This window comes from Corvus hawaiiensis, chromosome 9 (genome assembly GCF_020740725.1).
Source record: "Corvus hawaiiensis isolate bCorHaw1 chromosome 9, bCorHaw1.pri.cur, whole genome shotgun sequence".
In the NCBI taxonomy this organism is placed as follows: domain Eukaryota; kingdom Metazoa; phylum Chordata; class Aves; order Passeriformes; family Corvidae; genus Corvus; species Corvus hawaiiensis.
Genome location: NC_063221.1, coordinates 31,965,491 through 31,984,861, shown reverse-complemented (window position 1 = coordinate 31,984,861; position 19,371 = coordinate 31,965,491). Strand labels below are relative to the sequence as shown.

General features: G+C 53.7%; 1 protein-coding gene across 8 annotated transcripts in view; it reads right to left on the bottom strand.

The window, feature by feature from the left end:
- Nucleotides 1-3,175: 3,175 nt before the first annotated feature.
- PDE4B (phosphodiesterase 4B) overlaps nt 3,176-19,371 on the bottom strand; it is a 174,400-nt gene continuing 158,204 nt past the window's right edge. For 7 of the 8 annotated variants that reach the window (XM_048312432.1, XM_048312431.1, XM_048312435.1 and 4 more), the window contains 9 exons: nt 15,553-15,646; nt 11,845-12,023; nt 11,372-11,470; nt 11,090-11,254; nt 10,760-10,859; nt 9,900-10,054; nt 9,686-9,808; nt 8,109-8,291; nt 3,176-5,210 (listed from right to left, as the gene is read on the bottom strand). In XM_048312432.1, coding sequence (XP_048168389.1) covers nt 4,845-5,210; nt 8,109-8,291; nt 9,686-9,808; nt 9,900-10,054; nt 10,760-10,859; nt 11,090-11,254; nt 11,372-11,470; nt 11,845-12,023; nt 15,553-15,646 — 1,464 coding nt within the window. In that variant the 3' untranslated portion in view covers nt 3,176-4,844. Of the gene's footprint in view, nt 5,211-8,108; nt 8,292-9,685; nt 9,809-9,899; nt 10,055-10,759; nt 10,860-11,089; nt 11,255-11,371; nt 11,471-11,844; nt 12,024-15,552; nt 15,647-16,358; nt 17,209-19,371 lie in introns of those variants that run through there. The other variant, XM_048312436.1, reaches the window with a different exon arrangement.

Genomic DNA, 19,371 nt, shown 5'->3' with positions numbered 1-19,371 from the left:
TCCTAAACCCTTCTTAAACCCCATCAGCGGGGCCAAAACCTTTCCTGTCCTTCCTGGCCACCCCCGTGTGCCGCTGGTGTTCCCTCTGCCAGACTGGGGTCCCATCTCCCCTTCCCATGGAAGCTGCTGCCGCCGGGAGCCCTCGGCCCCGCTCCAGCTCTGATAAAATCTGGGCCCTGTGCGCCTGCCCCGGCTCCTTCCTGTTTTTGACTGCAGAGCTGTCGGTGCTTCCCATTTTCACTTCTCTTTTCTCATCTGCGGGACTTCCAGGTGAACTCTGCCCCAGTGGCACCCAAATGCCCTCGGCTGGCACGGAGCTCCCGGCGCCCTGCAGATCCTCATGGCTGGATTAGACCTGGGAATGCCCCATCTCAAACAGAGGGACACGGGGCTGTGGACCAGGGACAGAGAAATTGCAATCACTGAGGGTGGAAAAGCCCTCTGAGGCCACCACTGCCCCACGTCCCCAAGTGTCACATCCACACGGCTTTTAAATCCCTCCAGGGATGGGGACTCCACCCCTGCCCTGGGCAGCTGTGCCAATGCCTGGCCACCCTTTCCATGAAGAAATGTTCCCAAATATCCAACCTAAACCTCCCCTTGTGCTGCTTGAAGCCATTTTGTCCTGTCCCTTGTCCCTTGTTCTGGCTCTGTCACACATCCCTGGGCAGGTGGGAACATCCACGCTCGTCCCTAATTCCCATGGATTGGGGGGAAAAGGACATGGAAATCTGGCTGCACCCCCAGGAGAGCAGGCTGAGCTGGGAAAAAGCAGCAGGGCTGGTTGATAATTTTATTTCTCTGCATCACAGTTTCTGTGAACAACGCTGACCTCCGGGTCAGAAGTTTCCTGGCAGTGGCAGGGGCTCTGTGGGACCCTTGTCCCCACGCCCTGGGAAGGGCTGGATCTGCTCCCACTGCTCATCCCCGGGATTGATGCCCTGGGTGGGTTCATGGCTGGTGGAAATCCCCCTGAAATCCCAGCTCCTTGGCCTCAGTGGGAAATTATGTCCTCGGGGACAAAGCCAGCTGTCACCCAGGGGCTCTGGGTGACATCCATGGTTAATGCTGGCAGCACAGAGAGACAGATCCGCGTGCATTCCTGAGCGTCCCTGTCCCCGGAGCTGCAGACCCCGAGCTGGGGTCCCTCACCAGGAGCTGCTGGGAGTCACTGGAAGTGACTGGGGGACCACCAGGGAGGGGGAGCAGCTCCGCTCCACAGCAAGAAGGAAGCAGCACGTCCCTGCTCCATCTGACGCCTTCCGATGCCGAAGGAATCCGGGCGAATCCCACGGGAGCTCTGGATGTGAGGATGGCGAAGCAGAGCCACGGGGAATCCTCATCCCCTGAGGAACGAGGACGCTGAGCCGGCGAACCTCCCAGCACCTGAACTGGGATTTCCACCCTAAAACTGGAGGGGAAACAGAAGGGTCCGGGTTGGATTTGCCGTGCAGTGGCCGCTGGAACATTTTCCCTGCTGCGGCTGCGGGGAAGGGGTAGGGAAAGGCGGCTCTTCCCGGCTCCGGAGCTGCGCCGCCGCGTGCCTGCGATCCCGAGGAAGCTGCCGGGCAGAACTAGGTCAGGGAAGGGACAGGAATGAAGCCAGCGAGGGCTGGAGGGGAGGGCACCCCCGCACCCGGGCACCCACCCTGGCACCCGCCTGCCCCTGTCACAGGGTGGGTGCTTCCCCTGCAGCCCCAGCGCTGCTGCTCTGTCCTGGTTTGGTGCTTTCCCCCCGGAGGTGCCGGTGCTTTCCCATCCCAATGACTCCTTTCCCATCCCAGTAACTCCTTTCCCATCCCAATACCCCCCTTCCCATCCCTGCACATCCCCGGAGCCACGGGCAGGATGCGGCTGCCACAGCACAGGGACATGGAAAGGATGAGTTTGGGCTGAATGGGGGGGATGGTTTAAGCCAAAAGAGGAGATATTTGGATTGGAAATTAGGAAGGAATTGTTCCCTGGGAGGGTGGGCAGGCCCTGGCACAGGGTGCCCAGAGCAGCTGGGGCTGCCCCTGGATCCCTGGCAGTGCCCAAGGCCAGGCTGGACACTGGGGCTGGGAGCAGCCTGGGACAGTGGGAGGTGTCCCTGCCCATGGCACGGGTGGTGCTGGATGGGCTTTGAGGTCCCTCCCAACCCAGACCAGTCTGGGATTCCGTCAATCCACTGGGAAAGACAAATCACTACTGGCCCTTCCAAGGAGTTTCCACCAAGGAATTTTCACCAAAGAGTTCCAGAGGTTCAAACCCTGGCCAGGAGCTGGGAGAATCCCCCAGGATCCGCTGGCTGAAGCCCCTTCTGCTGGGATAGGAGGGATGTGCTGGAAGGTGGCCTGGCAGGCGCTGCTCCCACGGATGCTGGGCGGGAGGGCGGGCGTGGGATGAGACCCACGCTTGTTCCTGTGGCTTCCCTTCGGAGCCAGCGATCCAGGGAACGCCTGTGGAGCCCCACAGGGAACAGCGCCGGTGTCACCCGCGGCGAGGGCGGCGCAGCGGCCCCGCTCTCCTGCAGCTCCTGCCCTGGCACAGGATGTTTTTTACTGGAAAGTCGCTTGTTTTGGGTCAGGCCGGGACATGAAAGCTCCCGCGGGCCGGGCCGTGCGCGGCCACCGCTTCCTGTCTGCGCTCGCCTTCCTGTCGCCTGCGCTGCCACGGCCCCGCAGGAAGGACGAGGTCCCAGCCGCGCCACGGACGGTGCCCGGGGCCCCGGGAGCGCTCCTGTGCCCGTGCCCAGGGAGCGGCTCCGCTGGGGCCACCGGGAACGGGCCGCGGGACGCTCCGGGCTTGGCCACGGGAGGCTCTGGGGCTGGGCTACAGGAGGTTCTGGGGTTGGCCACGGGAGGCTCTGGGGCTGGGCTACAGGAGGTTCTGGGTTTTGGCCACGGGAGGGTTTGGGGTTTCGGCTCCAGGAGGGTTCTGGATTTCAGCTATAGGAGGTTCTGGATTTGGCCAAAGGGAGGTTCTGGATTTCAGCTATTGGAGGGTTTTGCATTTTGGCCACAGAAGCGTTCTGGGTTTTGGCCACAGGAGGGTTCTGGGTTTCAGCTGTGCGAGGTTCTGGGTTTTGGGCAGCAGCACGGTTCTGGGATTCGGCCAGGGGAGGGTTCTGGGTTTGGAGGGTCCCATTTTCTGTCCCCTGAGCACTGGTGACAAAAGCCTCCCGAGGAGCCGCAGGCTGGGTCATGCTTTCATTTATTCACTTCATATAAAAATCTCTTAAGAATGCATCTGAACACAATATAGAATACTATAACATACATCGTGTGAAACTCTGGGGAACAATAAAATAACCACCTGGAACAATGCAGTGTTCAACAGACAAACAAACCCATTGATCATGCACAACTGTGCTATTGTCATGAACTAATCAGTCACGAGTTGGACCAAAAAGCTTGAAACGTATTTTACAAACTGAGATTGACACCGCTCACGATGCCGGACAAGCTTTGTCAGAGGAAGTTTCACAGCACAATTATTACATCAGTTCACATTTTTTTTTGTCATAGAGATTCACATTGGGTTGTTCAGAAATTGGAACATTGTGACATTGAAAAGCCGGCCCGGGCGTGGGGAGTTCTTTGTTCGGTTCCCCCTCTCTGCGTTCCCAGCAAATTCCCAAATTTGCTGCCCTGGGATGCAGTGTTCCCTCCCCACGGGCGGCTGCCACCCGAATGCCCTTCCTGGGTTGTGTCTGTCTCTTCAGCTATGTTCAGGTTCTTGGACTTTATGCAATACAAAAGGTTACAAGAAAAAAAGGCAACTCTTATTCCGAGTTTTCTACCCCATTAACATCGCCGCCGACAGGCGATGCTAATTCATATAAATTAATAACTTACAAAACATTACAGTATGTACAGTAGGTAATAAATACACTGTTATAAACAGTAATGGAGGTGGTAGAGCTCGAGGCAGTGCAGGAGGAGGAGGAGGATGGTGGACCTAAACCTAGGGAACGTGGACAAGAGGCCAGAGAAACACAAATATCCGAGCGTGCAAATTCCAGGGAGCTGCCGAGGGGGAAGGCGTGTCACACGCTGCCTTGCCTCGCTTACTCAGGGATGGACTGAGCTGTGCCAGGGAAAAAAACCTGCCCTCTGTCCTGCTCCCCACAAACCCAAACCCCGGGGTGGAAAAAATCCTGCTGTTCCTAGCGAGGGAACAGTGCACAGCGGCACCAAGTGACTCCCAGTGGGTCACCGGGGGGATTGAGAACACGTTAAAGGTGCAGTAATGCAAAGCAGAGGGTTTCCCCTTCTGTTTAGTCTGTCAAAGTGATTAACTGCAATAAAGTGACAGGTATTGCCCATGGAAAAAAAGGAAGACTGCTTCTGGTAACAGGAAGAATCCAAAAAGGAGCCGTCAATTCTGAAACACTTTGTGTCGCTTTTGAACTACCAAACTCCGTGTGTTGGACTGAAAGACTCTTGAAAAGACATGAAAGTGTTTACAAAGAAGGCACACAGGTCTGCAGACAGGTGGTCGGGTGGACAGGTTGGATATGAGTTATTGATCAGTAGTTTCTATCAGTCTAACCGGTATAAACTCCAGAGCTAACAGTATAAAATCTCTCAGTTGTGTGTCACCGCCGCCTCAGGCCCGACCCAAGCCAGCTCCAGGACACCGCGATGCTCTTGGCTGACAAGGCTCAAACCACAATGCCAATCACCCGTGCATTTCCTGAGCAATCATTCCCTACCCCATCTGTAACCCTGACTCCAATCTCAAGTAGCTGGAGGATCTGTCACCCCCGTGGCAGAGGCCTCAGACCCGGCCTAAGAGGCTGTCGGAGGCCGCTTGCAAGAGCTCCGCAAGTGTTTAAAAGCCACTCCCGCGGGGCCGGGCCATTATGTGTCCACAGGAGATGTGTCTTCTGTCACAATTTCGATGGTTGCCTCCCTCTGGGGCTCCTCCTGCCCTGGCTGGGCCATGCAGAGCGTCTCTGTATTGCTGAAGTAGCCGAGGCTCTCGCCGTCCTTCTCCGGCCCGTCCGAATCCTCCTCCTCCAGCGTCAGTTCAAACTGGAACTTCTCCATCAGGCCCTGGCAGTCCTGGCCCCGCTCCTCCAGGGGAGGGGATGGGCTCTGAGGTATCATGCTCTGGTACCAGTTCCTGTTGTCCTCCAGAGTGTCCAGGATGTCCTGGGCGTCGGGCTGCACCAGGTCAGCCCACGTCTCCCAGAGCGGATGGACGATGTAGTCAATGAATCCCACCTGGAAAACAAAGGGACACACCCTCAGGGCAAGGGAATAACCAGGAAAAGGTGGATGTGTGAAAAGTTCATATTGCATTAATTTTACAAGCAAAATACCAGGGGCAAGTCCCCAAACCAGCACAGCCTAACGCAGACACAATCATCTGACACCCAGAGCTGCACCCACCCACAGCTTTGGGTTGGGCTGACGTCTTGTCCAAAACCAAACCTTGGATGGAAGTTTCACTAAAAGCTGGAGCCAGCAGGAAACTCAGCACATGGAGCCCTGGGCTGATCCCCAGCGTGGGCAGCAGGAAAGGAGAGGGGGAATTCTGCCCCTCTGCCCCGCCCAGGTGAGACTCCACCTGCAGAGCTGCCCCAGCCCAGGGGCCAACAGCACAGGGATGTGGAGCTGCTGGAGAGAGTCCAGAGGAGGCCCCGGAGCTGCTGCAGGGCTGGAGCCCCTCGGCGCTGGAGCCAGGCTGGCAGAGCTGGGGGTGCTCACCTGGAGAGGAGAAGGCTCCAGGGAGAGCTCAGAGCCCCTGGCAGGGCCTGAAGGGGCTCCAGGAGAGCTGCAGAGGGACTGGGGACAAGGCCTGGAGGGACAGGACCCAGGGAATGGCTTCCCACTGCCAGAGGGCAGGGATGGGTGGGAGATTGGGAAGGAATTGTTCCCTGGGAGGGTGGGGAGGGGCTGGGATGGAATTCCCAGAGCAGCTGAGGCTGCCCCTGGATCTCTGGCAGTGCCCAAGGCCAGGCTGGGCATTGGGGCTGGGAGCAGCCTGGGACAGTGGGAGGTGTCCCTGCCATGGAGCTGGACCTGGATGGGACTCTCAGCATTGAGAGAGTCTGCTCCTCTCAGAATTCCCGGGGGACTGGGGACAAGGCCGGTGCATTTATGGCCTCATCCCAGGGTTGCCACGTGGCTGGCAGCTGGGAATAGCCCAGTGCTCCCAAGGGGAGCAGCCTTTACGGGCTGAACTTCAAGCTTTGGGTGTATTTTGCTGCGGGGTGCAGTTTGTCCCTGTTGGGAGCTGCCCCACGATCCTGCACTTTCAGCATTCCCGTTTTCCTCCTGCCCTGTGCCAAGCAGCCTCTGTGGTTCTACGGAGAGGCAGTGTGCTCATCCCAGGAATCCTGCCCCAGCCCAGGGCGGGCGGGAGCCGCTGCCTGGCCCCCTGGAGTGACGTTGCAGCGGTGGAAAGAGTGAGGGATGCGCTGCTCCGTCAGCCCTTCCGCTGAGCTCAGCCCTCCTCCTCCTCCTCCTCCTGACTCAGGGAGGAACCACGTCCAGGATGGAGCCGGCGGAACGGCCATAAAGGGGATTGGAATTCTTCCGTCTTGGCAGAGCCTTTCCCTGCTCCCTGCCCTGCTGGATGGCTTTGTGTGGAGCAGGGAAATGGCTCTCCTAGGAGCCGGGCTCAGCGTGCAGATGTTTGCTTTGGAATCACAGCCGGCTCCCTCAGACACAACAGGATGTCAATAGCACCGTGACCATCCAATTGGAACGGGCTGGGGAGGCAGCTCCAGCAAAAAGGTGATGAAAAGTTCCTGCTGCACAGGGGGAAAGTGGGGGAAAAAAGGGTTTGCGATGGTTGGAACCCAAAATGCTCCAGGGCTCCACGGCACCCGTGGATAAAAATCAGCGCTCATTAATCACTGTTTCTTTAAAATCGTTGTTTCAGGTCACTGTTCCTTTCAAAACATCCCAAATCCTGGAATAATTGGCCACACGGCTCAGCACTGATCCTAAAATATTTGCATGTAAAGAGGGGACATCTCAAGCTTTGAAATATTTGCAGATGATTTTGCAATCCACTCCTTGTTTCCCTCCAGCACGGACACACCACCTCCCTTTCTCCCGTGCCATTCCATGATGGCCATTTTGTGCAATTCCCATCTTTTTGCACGGCAAAAATGCCATTTGGAAGCCTCTGGGAAGTGCAGATGTGGAGCAAAGAATGAATTGGAGCTCTCGTGTGGAGCACACGGGCGAGCCTGGCTGGAGGATTCGTTTCTTGGTAGGTTAAGGAATCAGACTTTTCCAACAAAATCACCACGCGCTTGAGTGAATAATTTTGAAACCACTTGGCTGAGCCCAAGAGGACATTTGGAAATAATTATCATCAATTTTGTTACTTGTTCAAGCTGAAAAACCTCAGCAATGACTTGCTGGAGTCATGCAAAAACAACATCCAAGACAGCATTATATAAAGGCTGGAATCTGTTTGGACAAACGTAAATTCCTGGTTTCATTCCGGACTATCCGGGTGAAATTTTATGGCCTGTGCTACACAGGTCAGAACAAAATCTGACCTCGAAACCATTTTATGAATCAGAACTAGGGATGAGCCAGTTCATCCCAAAAAAGGGGCAAATCCAGCTCGTTTTAAGGTTTGGATGGACAGAAATGAGTATTTCTGGGATTCACCCTGCACAGGGCAGCTCCAAAGGCCTCTAATTCAACTGGATACATGCACTGCAAAATTGTCCTGGATAATGAGTGACATCCAGGATTTTCCAGGGTCCTGAGGTGGATCTCAGCAGGGAGAAGCTCCCAGCCCTGCAGGTCAGTGGGGCTGGCAGGGGTTAGGAGGGTGTGAGGGCAGGACAGGCCTGGCAGAGGGTGGGCAGAGCACAACTGCCCTTTTCCAGCCTGGGGAACAAAAGGACCCAGCTCCCTCTGGAAACTGGGACACAAGCAGGGAATGAGGAGAGGCTGAGGGGGATGAGAGGAGCTGGGAGAGCCTCTCCAGCCTGTGAGAGCCCCAGGCACAGCTGGGTGTCAGGGTGGATCTGAACCCACGCTCTGAACCGCTGGCTCCTCTCCTAATTGAGCTGCAAAAGCAGCAGAATTCTGTCTCTGCTTTCAAGTCCGAAGCTGAGGCAGGAAAAGCAGCAGCTCAGGGCCAATTACCTGGGATTTCTCCACGGAGGCCGTGTGCTTGTCACACATGGGGCTGATTTCCATGCCTCTCTCCCGCTCCTTGTCTCCCTGCTGGAAGAACTCCTCCATGATCCTGTCCGTCCACTGCCGGTACAGCTCCAGGGACTTTGTGGGGTTACTCAGGTCTGCACAATGCACCATATTCCGGAGAACCTGCAATTACATCCACCAGGAAACTCAGCAGATCAGCCGCAAAACCAGGAGGGTTTCAAGCTGTATCTGCGGAACATCGCACCAGAGGAGTCTCTGGTTATGAAACAGACCATAAAAATATCAAAAATATTCCATGGTACCACGTTAAAGACATGGAACTGCTGGAGCAAGCCCAGAGGAGGCCCCGGAGCTGCTCCAGGGCTGGAGCCCCTCTGCTCTGGAGCCAGGCTGGGAGAGCTGGGGGTGCTCACCTGGAGAGGAGAAGGCTCCAGGGAGAGCTCAGAGCCCCTGGCAGGGCCTGAAGGGGCTCCAGGAGAGCTGCAGAGGGACTGGGGACAAGGCCTGGAGGGACAGGACCCAGGGAATGGCTTCCCAGTGCCAGAGGGCAGGGCTGGATGGGATTTTGGGAAGGAATTGTTCCCTGGGAGGGTGGGCAGGCCCTGGCACAGGGTGCCCAGAGCAGCTGGGGCTGCCCCTGGATCCCTGGCAGTGCCCAAGGCCAGGTTGGATGGGGCTGGGACAGTGGAAGGTGTTGGGGTGGGATGAGATGAGTTTAAAGTCACTCCCAACCCAGACCAGTCTGGAATTGTGTGATTCCATCTCCAGGGATGAGCTCAGCTGCCACAGCCCCAGGTCCAGACGTGCTCTCTGGTGCTCACACAACTCAAGCCTCACACCTGGGGCAGTTGTGGAAGTGTCAATGATATCACACAGGTTTGGTTGGGAATCCAGCTGCTTCCCACCATTCAAAACCCACTTCCACGCTCTCGGGGAAAGAGGTTAAGCGCTCCCACTTTATGTAATGAGTAATATCCCTTCCACACACACATGGAAGGGGCCTGACTAAGCAGCCACAAGGATTTAGGCAGCAACAGAGTGTCTGAAATAAAGATTTAAAGAGTTTTCCCAGGAGCCTGGCCTTAAGAAGCTGGTCATCAAAGTGAGAGCAGAGCAGGATGTATCTTGTCCTGCTCACTACACATCCCTGTTCCAGCATTTCCTGGTCATTTCTGCTAATCAAAGGTTGAATTATTTAGGGAACAGCCTGTACATCAGTAATTCCAGCTCCCTCTGAGTTGCTTCAGATATGGGAATTCTCCTGTTGTAACAGGAAAAACAAAAGGGAGAAAGCAGCAGGGAAATTTAGGAGCCCTCAAAAACTGACCTCAGAATGTGCCAGGTTTGTAGTTCCATGCTCCAGGTGTTAAAAAAAACCCCTAATTCCCTTCCCCTAAAAAATATGGGACCACCTTGTGCTTCTTTTAGTGCAGAAGAAAATGACAGCTGAGAATTTCTCTATAGGATCAATTCAAAAGCCACAGTAAAAAACCCAGGAGTGTGGCTTCCTCACCCTGACCAAAACACCCCAAATCCAGGGAATTTGGCTGCCTCACCTGTATTCTGTCTGTGTAGTTGTCCAGAAGGAGAACTCCTGAACTGGTCACCTTCTTTGTTTCCACCATAGTCTTCAGATCAGCCAACAGACTCATGTGCTTGGACATATCAGTGGCCAACACCTTTCCAGAAGGAGCAAAAACAGGATTTCAGGAGGGGAATCCACAAAAATGAGCATTTTTGGTAAAGAAGAGGCTCAGGGAGTGGCCATACCATGTCAATCACCATCTTCCTGAGGGTCTGGCGCTGCTTCTTGGTCAGGTTCTGGAAGATGTCACAGTGCTCCTCCTGGAGCAGTTTGAAGCCCACTGCAAGGTGGTGGTTCTCCAGCACGGATTCGTCGTTGTACATCAGGGCCAGCTCGGAATCTGGGGAAGGAACACCAAACGTGGGACTCCAGCCTGGGAAATGTGGGATTTCCAACAGCCAGCACTTGTCCTGGCCACTGAAATGTTTTAATGGGGGAAAGTTTCCTTTCCCCCTCCCTGGAAGGGTCCAAGGCCAGGGTGGATGGGGTTTGGAGCAACCTGGGGTAGTGGAAAGTGTCCCTGCCCATGGGACACTGGATGATTTTGGGATTCTGGGATTCTTTTTAGCTCCATGAGTGCCAACCCCAGCACTTAACCAGCCTTTGCTCAGTCCTAGTGACAAAATAATGCTCAGTCACAAATCACTGACAACAGAATCCTGCAAAAACCCTTCCCAAAACACGACAATCCCCATGTTTTGGAGTCCAGATCCGTGCTCAGCCTGTGGCAGAACACAACATGAAGCCCAGTATTTGGCTTTCTGGTTGCCAGTAGCAATAGGGTTATTTATCTTATCTTAATGGTGAAGTTTGCACCCAGGGCTGGCAGAATTATTATGTGGTAGCAAGTAGTAAATACTGACTTTACAAATTGTGCTACAGTGGCTGCCTTTGGCAGGGATTCCAAAATGTCTCCCTCGTTTACTGCACGATATTCTGAGAGGGCAGCACGGGCTGCTAGTCATCATTTGTGGCATGGAAAAAGCATTCCCATTGATTTCCAAGTTGGCGGGTGAAATTCTGAGTGATTCAGAACAAAACTCACTTGTGTTGATCAGGAATTGATTGGAGACCCCGGGGTGATCCACATCGTGGATCGCAGCTGCAAAAATGGCAGCAAGGATTTCCAGATCCGTGAAGACGGCCTAGGATGGAACAACAGGGATCTGTCAGAGGGGTTTTACCTCTCAACAGCTGGGGAAGCTGGTTTAGGGACACAAATTGTGCTTTTTCAGTCGGTTTTCTGAGACAAGGAGATAAAGCAGAGATTCCAGATGCTGCTGAGATTCCCAAACAACGAAGGCCCTGGAGCGAAGCGAGCGCTCGGAAGAGCCACCAGTGCCCACCCCACGTTCAAAACCAAGCCAAAACTCACATCCAGGGCAGGGGTGGAGAGCAGCACGTGGGTGGACTGGGCCACGTCAGCAGCGTGGAGGCTGTTGTGGTAGGCCACGTCCGAGTGGTAGTGATCCTCCAGGGTCATCATGTACGTCACGAACGTGTCCGACGAGATCTTGAACGTTTTCAGCAGATCCCGCTCCTGTGGGATCACAGCACAAGTGAGTGTCAGAGCATGCTGGACAAAGGCAGTGAGGCAGAGAGGAATTAGGGATGAAAACAGTGCTGGAAGCAGCAGGTTCAGGCTGGGAATACACACCTGGAATATGGCGTACATGATGCAGGTCAGCGGGCGGTTGTGGGAGTACCTGGCCACGTTGAAGATGTTGAGGCCCCACTTATTCAGGTCTTCCAGCTCCTTTGGAGGGCACAAAAAGAGAATGGTTTCATGTTTTCCCAGGCAATTCTGCATTTCCCCAAAGTTCACAAATATGCAAATTTCACGATTATTATAATAATGTAAGTGCCGAATGTGTGAATTAATGAACACAGAGCAGCTGTGAAGGGCTGATTTTGTGTTTCATAATTGCTCTCCTCAGCCTTCATCACCTTTTTCCTTTTTATTTCAGGGCCATTTTCATGGTTTTTTGAATATAAAATACGCTGTTAGGGCCTGCTACCATTAGTTACAGCATTTCTAATGGCCACATCATTTCAGGGATAATAATTCCAAGGGGGAACAATCCATCCTCAGCTTCCAGACTCTCCCAGAAGAGCAGGAATCCCTCATACCTTGGCCAGGTGATCTTCCTTTTCTGTCTTCACCCCAAACCGGGAGATGCTGGTGTTGTTTAAGCTGGAACTGTGCATTAATTTCTTCACCCCACTGATCTGGGTCATGAGCTGCTGTTTTTTCTTCTTCTCCCTGTCCTTCTGGGTGGGAGAAGGAATCTCCACATCGTTCTGCTTGTCTGGAACAGAACAGGGGGAAATGAGTCAGCACAACGTGAGCTCCCAGCACATCCCCCAAAAACTACCCTTGAGCTGCTGCCTCTGCAGCCCTGCTCAAAGCCAGGGGTTTCTGCTGAGGGTCTCCTCATTTTGGGACCCAAAAATTAAAAAAAAACCCAGTCCCAAACTCTGTGGTTGCTCTCTTGCAGCCACTGTGTGGTTTGGGGATACAGGACATGTCCAGGAATGTCTCTCTGTGCGTGGATGTGGCACTTGGGGACATGGATTAGTGCTGGGAATGGCAGTGCTGAGGGAATGGCTGGACCCCATGGTTTCCAACATAAATGATTCTTTGATTTTCCATGCCAGAAGGGCACCAGGTTCTCCTTAGGGAGAAATCCCAATTAATTTCATTACCTATTTTCAGGAAAATAAAAGATACGTTCAAACAGCACATTTTTCCTGAAGAAAGTAAAACCACATCTATTTTTGCTATTTTCACTTTTTTAGGGTCAATACCCCTTGCTCCTAAAACCAGTAACAAACGAGTGTCACTGATTTATTAAAGGTTTATCCTTCACAAATATATTGGGAATAATATCCAAAGCACAGGCCGAATTCCCATTGCCATTCTCAGGGATAATCACAGTTTTAGTGCACATGAAGAGGCCCAAACTCGGCAGTGGAGATGTGTTTAATAAATAAATAAACCTTAAACCCGTGGGTTATTTACAGCTGATTTATTGAAGTGCAGATCCAGTGGCTCATTACTTCCATCCAAACCATTTTTCATGGATTTCACCATAACCTCTGCACACCTTGAGGACCTCCAGAGGGACAAGGCTTCCAGGCATGAGTTGCTTTTGCCTGGGCTTAATTAAACCCCTCTGAAATCCCAAGCAGCAGCACCGCAATTAGGAAAGGAGTCATTATTCACAGCAAAGCCTGGCTGACATCACTGGGTGTTCCCTGGATTTTGCTGAACCACTCAAGGACTTTCCTCTCCATAATCTCCTTAGCAATGACTAAGGCAGCATCAAATGGCCATTCTGGAGCAGAAATCCCTGATTTGTTCCATCGTGTCCCCGCGGGGGTGGCAGCAGCACGGCTCAGCCCTCGGGCCGGAGCGTGTGACCCGAGGCCAGCGTGATCAGTGGCCAGTGTGAAACCTCTGCTGGCCATCTCTGACCTTCCCACACCGTGTCCTCGATGGATGCTGCAGGGCTGGACCCTCTGCTCCTTCTTGGAGCCTTCTCAGCTCATTTCATCATGGAATTACACAAGAAGTTGGGATGGGAGGGACCATAAAGATCATCCAGTTCTACCCCCTGCCATGGCAGGGACACCTCCCACTGTCCCAGGCTGCTCCAGCCTGGACTTGGACACTGCCAGGGGTGTTGGGCACCCTGTGCCAGGGCCTGCCCACCCTCCCAGGGAACAATTCCTTCCCAATCTCCCATCCATCCCTGCCCTCTGGCAGTGGGAAGCCATTCCCTGTGTCCTGTCACTCCTTGCCCTAATAAAATCAAAAGGCTGAATGAAGTCACATGATGTGGGTTTAACATCTCTGAATTATCCCCATCTCTGGAGATCAATGAGTGTCCTACCCACAGATTTCTGTTTGTTTGTTCCTTCAACCTCCTCACTTGCAGACTCCTGTTATTTTGTGTGTTCATTTAATTTCATTAAATTTTAGGCAGGAAAAAGCTAATTCATAAAACCCATAGCAGCACGACTTCCTGGAACAGCTGATAACCCTTTTAAAAGCTTCCCTCATTTTTTTTTTAGCATGAGCAATCAGGCTGCAATCTGGCCCAAACTGGAGAGCCTGCCCCCCTCAGCAGTGCCAGGGCCCCGAGTGGCCTCACGCTGCCACCCAACACGGGGCTGTCACCAGCACCGGGCACGTGAGGAGCAGCAGGACAGCGATGGACAGAGCCTTGTCCAGCCCTGCCAAGGGAAACGGAGCTGCCCGAGCACGGGGAATAGCAGGAATTCAGACATGGAGCTGCTGGAGCAGGTCCAGGAGCCCCAGAGCTGCTCCAGGGCTGGAGCCCCTCTGCTCTGGAGCCAGGCTGGCAGAGCTGGGGGTGCTCACCTGGAGAGGAGAAGCTCCAGGGAGAGCTCCGAGCCCCTGGCAGGGCCTGAAGGGGCTCCAGGAGAGCTGCAGAGGGACTGGGGACAAGGCCTGGAGGGACAGGACACAGGGAATGGCTTCCCAGTGCCAGAGGGCAGGGCTGGATGGGAGATTGGGAAGGAATTGTTCCCTGGGAGGGTGGGCAGGCCCTGGCACAGGGTGCCCAGAGCAGCTGGGGCTGCCCCTGGATCCCTGGCAGTGCCCAAGGCCAGGCTGGACATTGGGGCTTGGAGCAGTCTGGGACAGTGGGAGGTGTCCCTGCCCATGGCAGGGGTGGCACTGGATGATCCTTTACGGTCCCTCCCAACCCAAACCAGTCTGGGATTCCATGGATAAAACAATGCCCACAGCACCAGCAGCAGCTCTGGCTCGTCAGCCCCTGCTGGGATTCAGGCCCCATTAACCTGAGTGTTTGTGGGGTTTATTTTTGGTAGCCACATGGGCAATTCCTGCTCAGCACATCCTGCTCCACACTCACGTGGCTGCTGGGAAGTGCTGACCTCCAGCCAAATCCCTGGATTTGTCCCTCTGTGTCCCTGCCTTGCTCCTATTCCCTGTTTGAATCCATGCTCTGGATGTCACGATTTAGCTGAGCAATAAGCCCAGTGCATTCCCACAAAGCAGCTCCAAACTTCCATGGATTATGGATGCTGTGCTGTGTCCTAAATGCAGGCAGCAGTTCCAGCTGCAGCTGGCTATTGGGATCACTTTGAAATCCGTAATGGGAATAATTGTGTGTCACACAGGGAACGCATTCCAGGCCATTCCAACCTCAGGGCATGAATCCCCACGAGCACCAGCACCCACAGCACCCATGGACACTCAGCCTTCAGAGCTGTTGGATTCAGGGATATCTGTAAATATGAGGCTGCTCATTTTCTACACAAATGGTCACAAATCCTAAAGCTGCTCCCTGAGAAAATCCCACTTCTCCTAACAAAGGTTGACGCAGAGAATTCATTCATGTCTGGAGAGCTGTGAGCTCTGACACTATGAATGAAATGCAAAATATTCCCTTTTTTTTTCTGACTTCTGGTGCAAAATGAGCAGATTTACACACAGTAATGAATAAAACTTTGGGAATGGTTCAGTCTGAACCCCATCTCTGAAGGGGAGATGCGCCTGAGCGAGGCAGAGGCTGCAGCGGGGTTTGTGTGACTTTGTCCTTTCCATAAGGTCACCACAAACCCCAGCATTGCATAAGGCAGCCACCGCCAGCCCCATGGAATCCTCCCAGAAACATCCCATGGCTCGGGAAGGAATTCCTCTGTGGATACACTTATCCAAACACCATTCTTCCCCTTCCCGCAACCATTTGAAAGTGAAAACCCAACAGGGAAGCTGTGAATGGGGGCAATCGGGCTGCGTTAACCCTTCCCTGAGCCACGAAAAGCTTGGGATGCATTCCTTACCCAGGAAAGTGTTGGAAATGTACTCGGACACCTGGTTGCCAGAGCGGCTCATCTCGGACAGGTGTGTGAGCTCCCGGTTCAGCATCCTCTTGAACTGCAGGGGGGGAAGAGCACAGACAAAAGCGGCATTTTTATGGAATCCTTTCCCACATCCACGCAGCGTTCGCGCGGGAGACTCCCCCAGCGAGCAAAATTCCGGGGATATTTGGGATGGAGTCAGCGGCAGATGGTTTCATTTCCATCCTGCTCGGCAGCACCATGACTGGATATTTCTTTTCAGCCCACGGGATTGACTTCCTCTAAAGATGCTCATTAATTGTTGCCGGCACAAGCGAGGAGAGACCGTTTCAGATGAATGTCTCTGAAAGCTCAGATTTTTACCTCAGGTTGAGATTCCCCATCCCCAAACCTTCTTTTGTTCTGGATTTTCTAAAGTTGCTCCATTTTGTATGACACAAACACACAGCTGCACATCCAGAGGAGAAATAAGCCCTAAATCTGAAGATCACACAGCAAAATGTGGGATTCGGGCATTATTCCCTTAGATGTTCACGTTGTGATGCTCCTGCTTTTATAATCCAACATTTTCACTGCTGCATCATTTTATCCTGCAACAATGAATTCCCAAAAAAACGACATCCATGGATTCTGCATGCACACTACACACATGATTAGCCAGAACACACAGAAATCAGCCTTTTAAAAGCAGATTTTCCTCACAGCGCCTTTCTCCGAGCAACACAGCACAAAAAAAAAGCAGCCATTAATAATTCGGGAATTAATAATCCTGCAGGAATTAAACCCACCTTAATGTAACCCCAAGACACAGATAACAAATAGTTGGCTTCAGGCATTTTGGAAAGCTCCTTGCAAGCCAGCACAAATCCTCCCGGAGAAATCGCCGCTCCGACGGGAGAGCTCCTGGGGCACACGGACCCTTTCCCAATCCCAAAAAATCAGCGTTCATCCAAGGCAGAGATCCCGCAAAAGCCGGCAGCTGCTAATCCCAGCCAAAGCCCAGCCTGGCAGCGCATCCTTGCCGAGGCTGCCCGTGGGTGGATGCGCTCGTCGGGGAGAGAGGGATGAGATCCGGGAATGCACAAAGGAACGGGAACGGATCCGCACGGATCCAGCCGCGCGCCTGGAGGCGCTGGGGAATTTGGGATCGTGCTGCTTGCTCAGTTCCTGAAGGGGGTCCCCACTCCATATGAGCCCGGCTCAGCTGAGCAGTGCCAGGAAAATGATGCTGGTTTTGGAGGGGCTGCCAGCTCTGCTAACACAGCCATGTTTTTAAGGGGAAATTAAAATGGAGGAAGCTCGGGAATATTTAAATAAGGGAAAAGCAGGCAGCAGTCTCGTCTCTATTCCTGCTTTGCTTTAATCCTATTCCTTACGGGATATTTGAAGTATTCCCAGCAGGATTTTTCAAAGCATTTTGCACATTTTCAGTGTGATCAGGTTTTTCCTCCTACGTGGTAAAGGGCAAAATGCAGCAACGCAGCAAAATGTCCTTTTCCAAACTGGAAATATCCTTCAGCTAAGAGGCATGAAAAATAATCACCTTAAACCTGTAACTGCAATTCATAAATTCATACATTCATTCTCGAAAGAATGCTTCTGTAATGTCCCTGCCCGAGGCAGGGGGTGGAACGAGACGAGCTTTAAGGTCCTTCCCAGCCCCAGCCCTCCTGTGACCCACAATCCAAATTTCAAGACTGAATCATTCCTGCAGTTTTTCTTTCAAACGGACAAGCAATCCCACTGTGAGGAAGCTGGAGCTGTCCTTGACATGGAATCCAAAGACAATCCCTTGTGCCGTGCCTGCGCACAGCTCCCAGCACGGGATCACTGGGATGAGCAGCTCTCCCGCTGCTCAGGACGTCCTTGCTGATCCTGCCAGGAACACAGCACATGCCAGAGGCCAGGATTCCCAAAATAAAAGGGCCATCTTTGCTGTGAAACCTTCTCCTGTCTCCAGCTGCCTTCACAGCTATCAGCCTCTCCTGGAATGATGGCACGAGGCGTCCCCACGTGCTGTGGGACACGTGAGGTGTGGGCACAGCCTGGAATCCTGGTCCCTGCTCCCATGGACAGCCCAGGCTGGCCAAGGCACGGCTCCAGAACATCCAGATGGGATTCCAGCTCAACCTTTGGCCACGTGGAGCAAAGGAAGCTGTGACCCACCTTCTCCTCTCCTTAAACTCAAGATGAGCAGAGGTGGGAAGCTGATGGCACCTCCCTTTCACCTGAGCAGCCCAACGGGGGGGGAAACCTGCTGGGACAATGCCACCTCTGTGGCTGCTGTCCCCTCCTGCCCAGTCCTGCCAGTGTCACTGAAACAGGGAATCCTGGAATGGTTTGGGTCGGAAAGAACTTTAGAGCCCATCCCATTCCACCCCTGCCAGGGGCAGGGACACCTCCCACTGTCCCAGGGTGCTCCAAGCCCCAATGTCCAACCTGGCTTTGGGCATTGCCAGGGATCCAGGGGCAGCCCCAGCTGCTCTGGGAAATCCATTCCAGGGCCTCCCCTCCCTCACAGGGAAGGATTTCTCCCCATTATCCCATCCAATCCTACTCTCACCATCACAGAGGGAGGCCTCACTTTCCAGGTAACTCAAGCAGCTTAAATCCTATCTCATGGGATACAGAAAGAAGAGGGATGAGAAGGTTGGTATCCCATGGGATACAGGAAAGAGCAGGATGTGAAGGTTGGAATCTCACGTGATACAGGAAGGATTGGGATGTGAAGGATTCTGGCTGCCCAGGAACACATCCCACAGCGCTGGGCCATGGATTTTGTCCCACAGAGTCTCCCCTGTGCATCCTGCCAACCACAAGGGACAAAAGCCCTTTTGAAACCACCAAGAACAACCTTGGAGGAGGCGCAGGAGGGGCAGCAGGAGTGAAACCCGAGGAAGGGCGAGCCCGTGGCAGGCGAGGGGAGCCCTGACCCCATCTCTCCTCCCAGTGACGTCTTTGCAGCGGTCACAAGCGGCAGCCAGGACACGTGAGCCCTCCCACAGCCCTACAGCCAAGCATGTGCTGCAGCATTTCCCTGCATCCAGGCCTTTATCCGCACCGGGAAAACACCGTCAGCAGATGGGTCACACAAACCACGTTTGAGCACCCCTGAGTCACTCGGGTTTCCTCACAATGGCCCCTTTCAGATCAGTGAGCCCGAGTGGCGGTGGGCAAACAGCTGATAAAAATGGCTTTACCTCACAAGTGGTCCCACAAAGCACAAAGGGTGGCCAGGGCCTCTCCACAGAGGCACAGAGCAATGAACTGGCCTCCACAGGGTCACCTGAGCCATCTGCAGCAGAGAAAAATCCTCGGGATTCTTGTATCCCATCTGGAAGTGGGAATCTGCCCCCCACAGCCTTAACCTCCATCGCTTTTCCAGCCCTTTAATCAGCAGCCTTTTACAAACACAGGCAGCAGAGTCACAGCACTGCTATAAGGACTGGGAGGCTCAAACCCAGCTGAGCTTCCTGGAGCTGTGGGAATTCCCATAGGACTTGCAAAGTTTTTTGGGATTTGCCATCCCAACCATGTTGGCACCTAAGCAGGATTTACTTAATCACACGAACCCCTTTCAAAAACAGGGAGGCATCCCAGCTGTTCCACGGCTTGTGGTGGGCTTTTGGGATTCTTCCTTGATGTCAGGATGCTCTGGAGCGATGCTGCTTCCTGAGAATTGCTCTGCAGGGAGCAAGCAGGCTGCTGCCTCTGCAGGGATCAATGGCTGAGGTCATGAGCAACCCCCCAGCCCCGTGGCAATCCCCTCCTTACATCGGTGCGACAGAGACGGGGAAAACA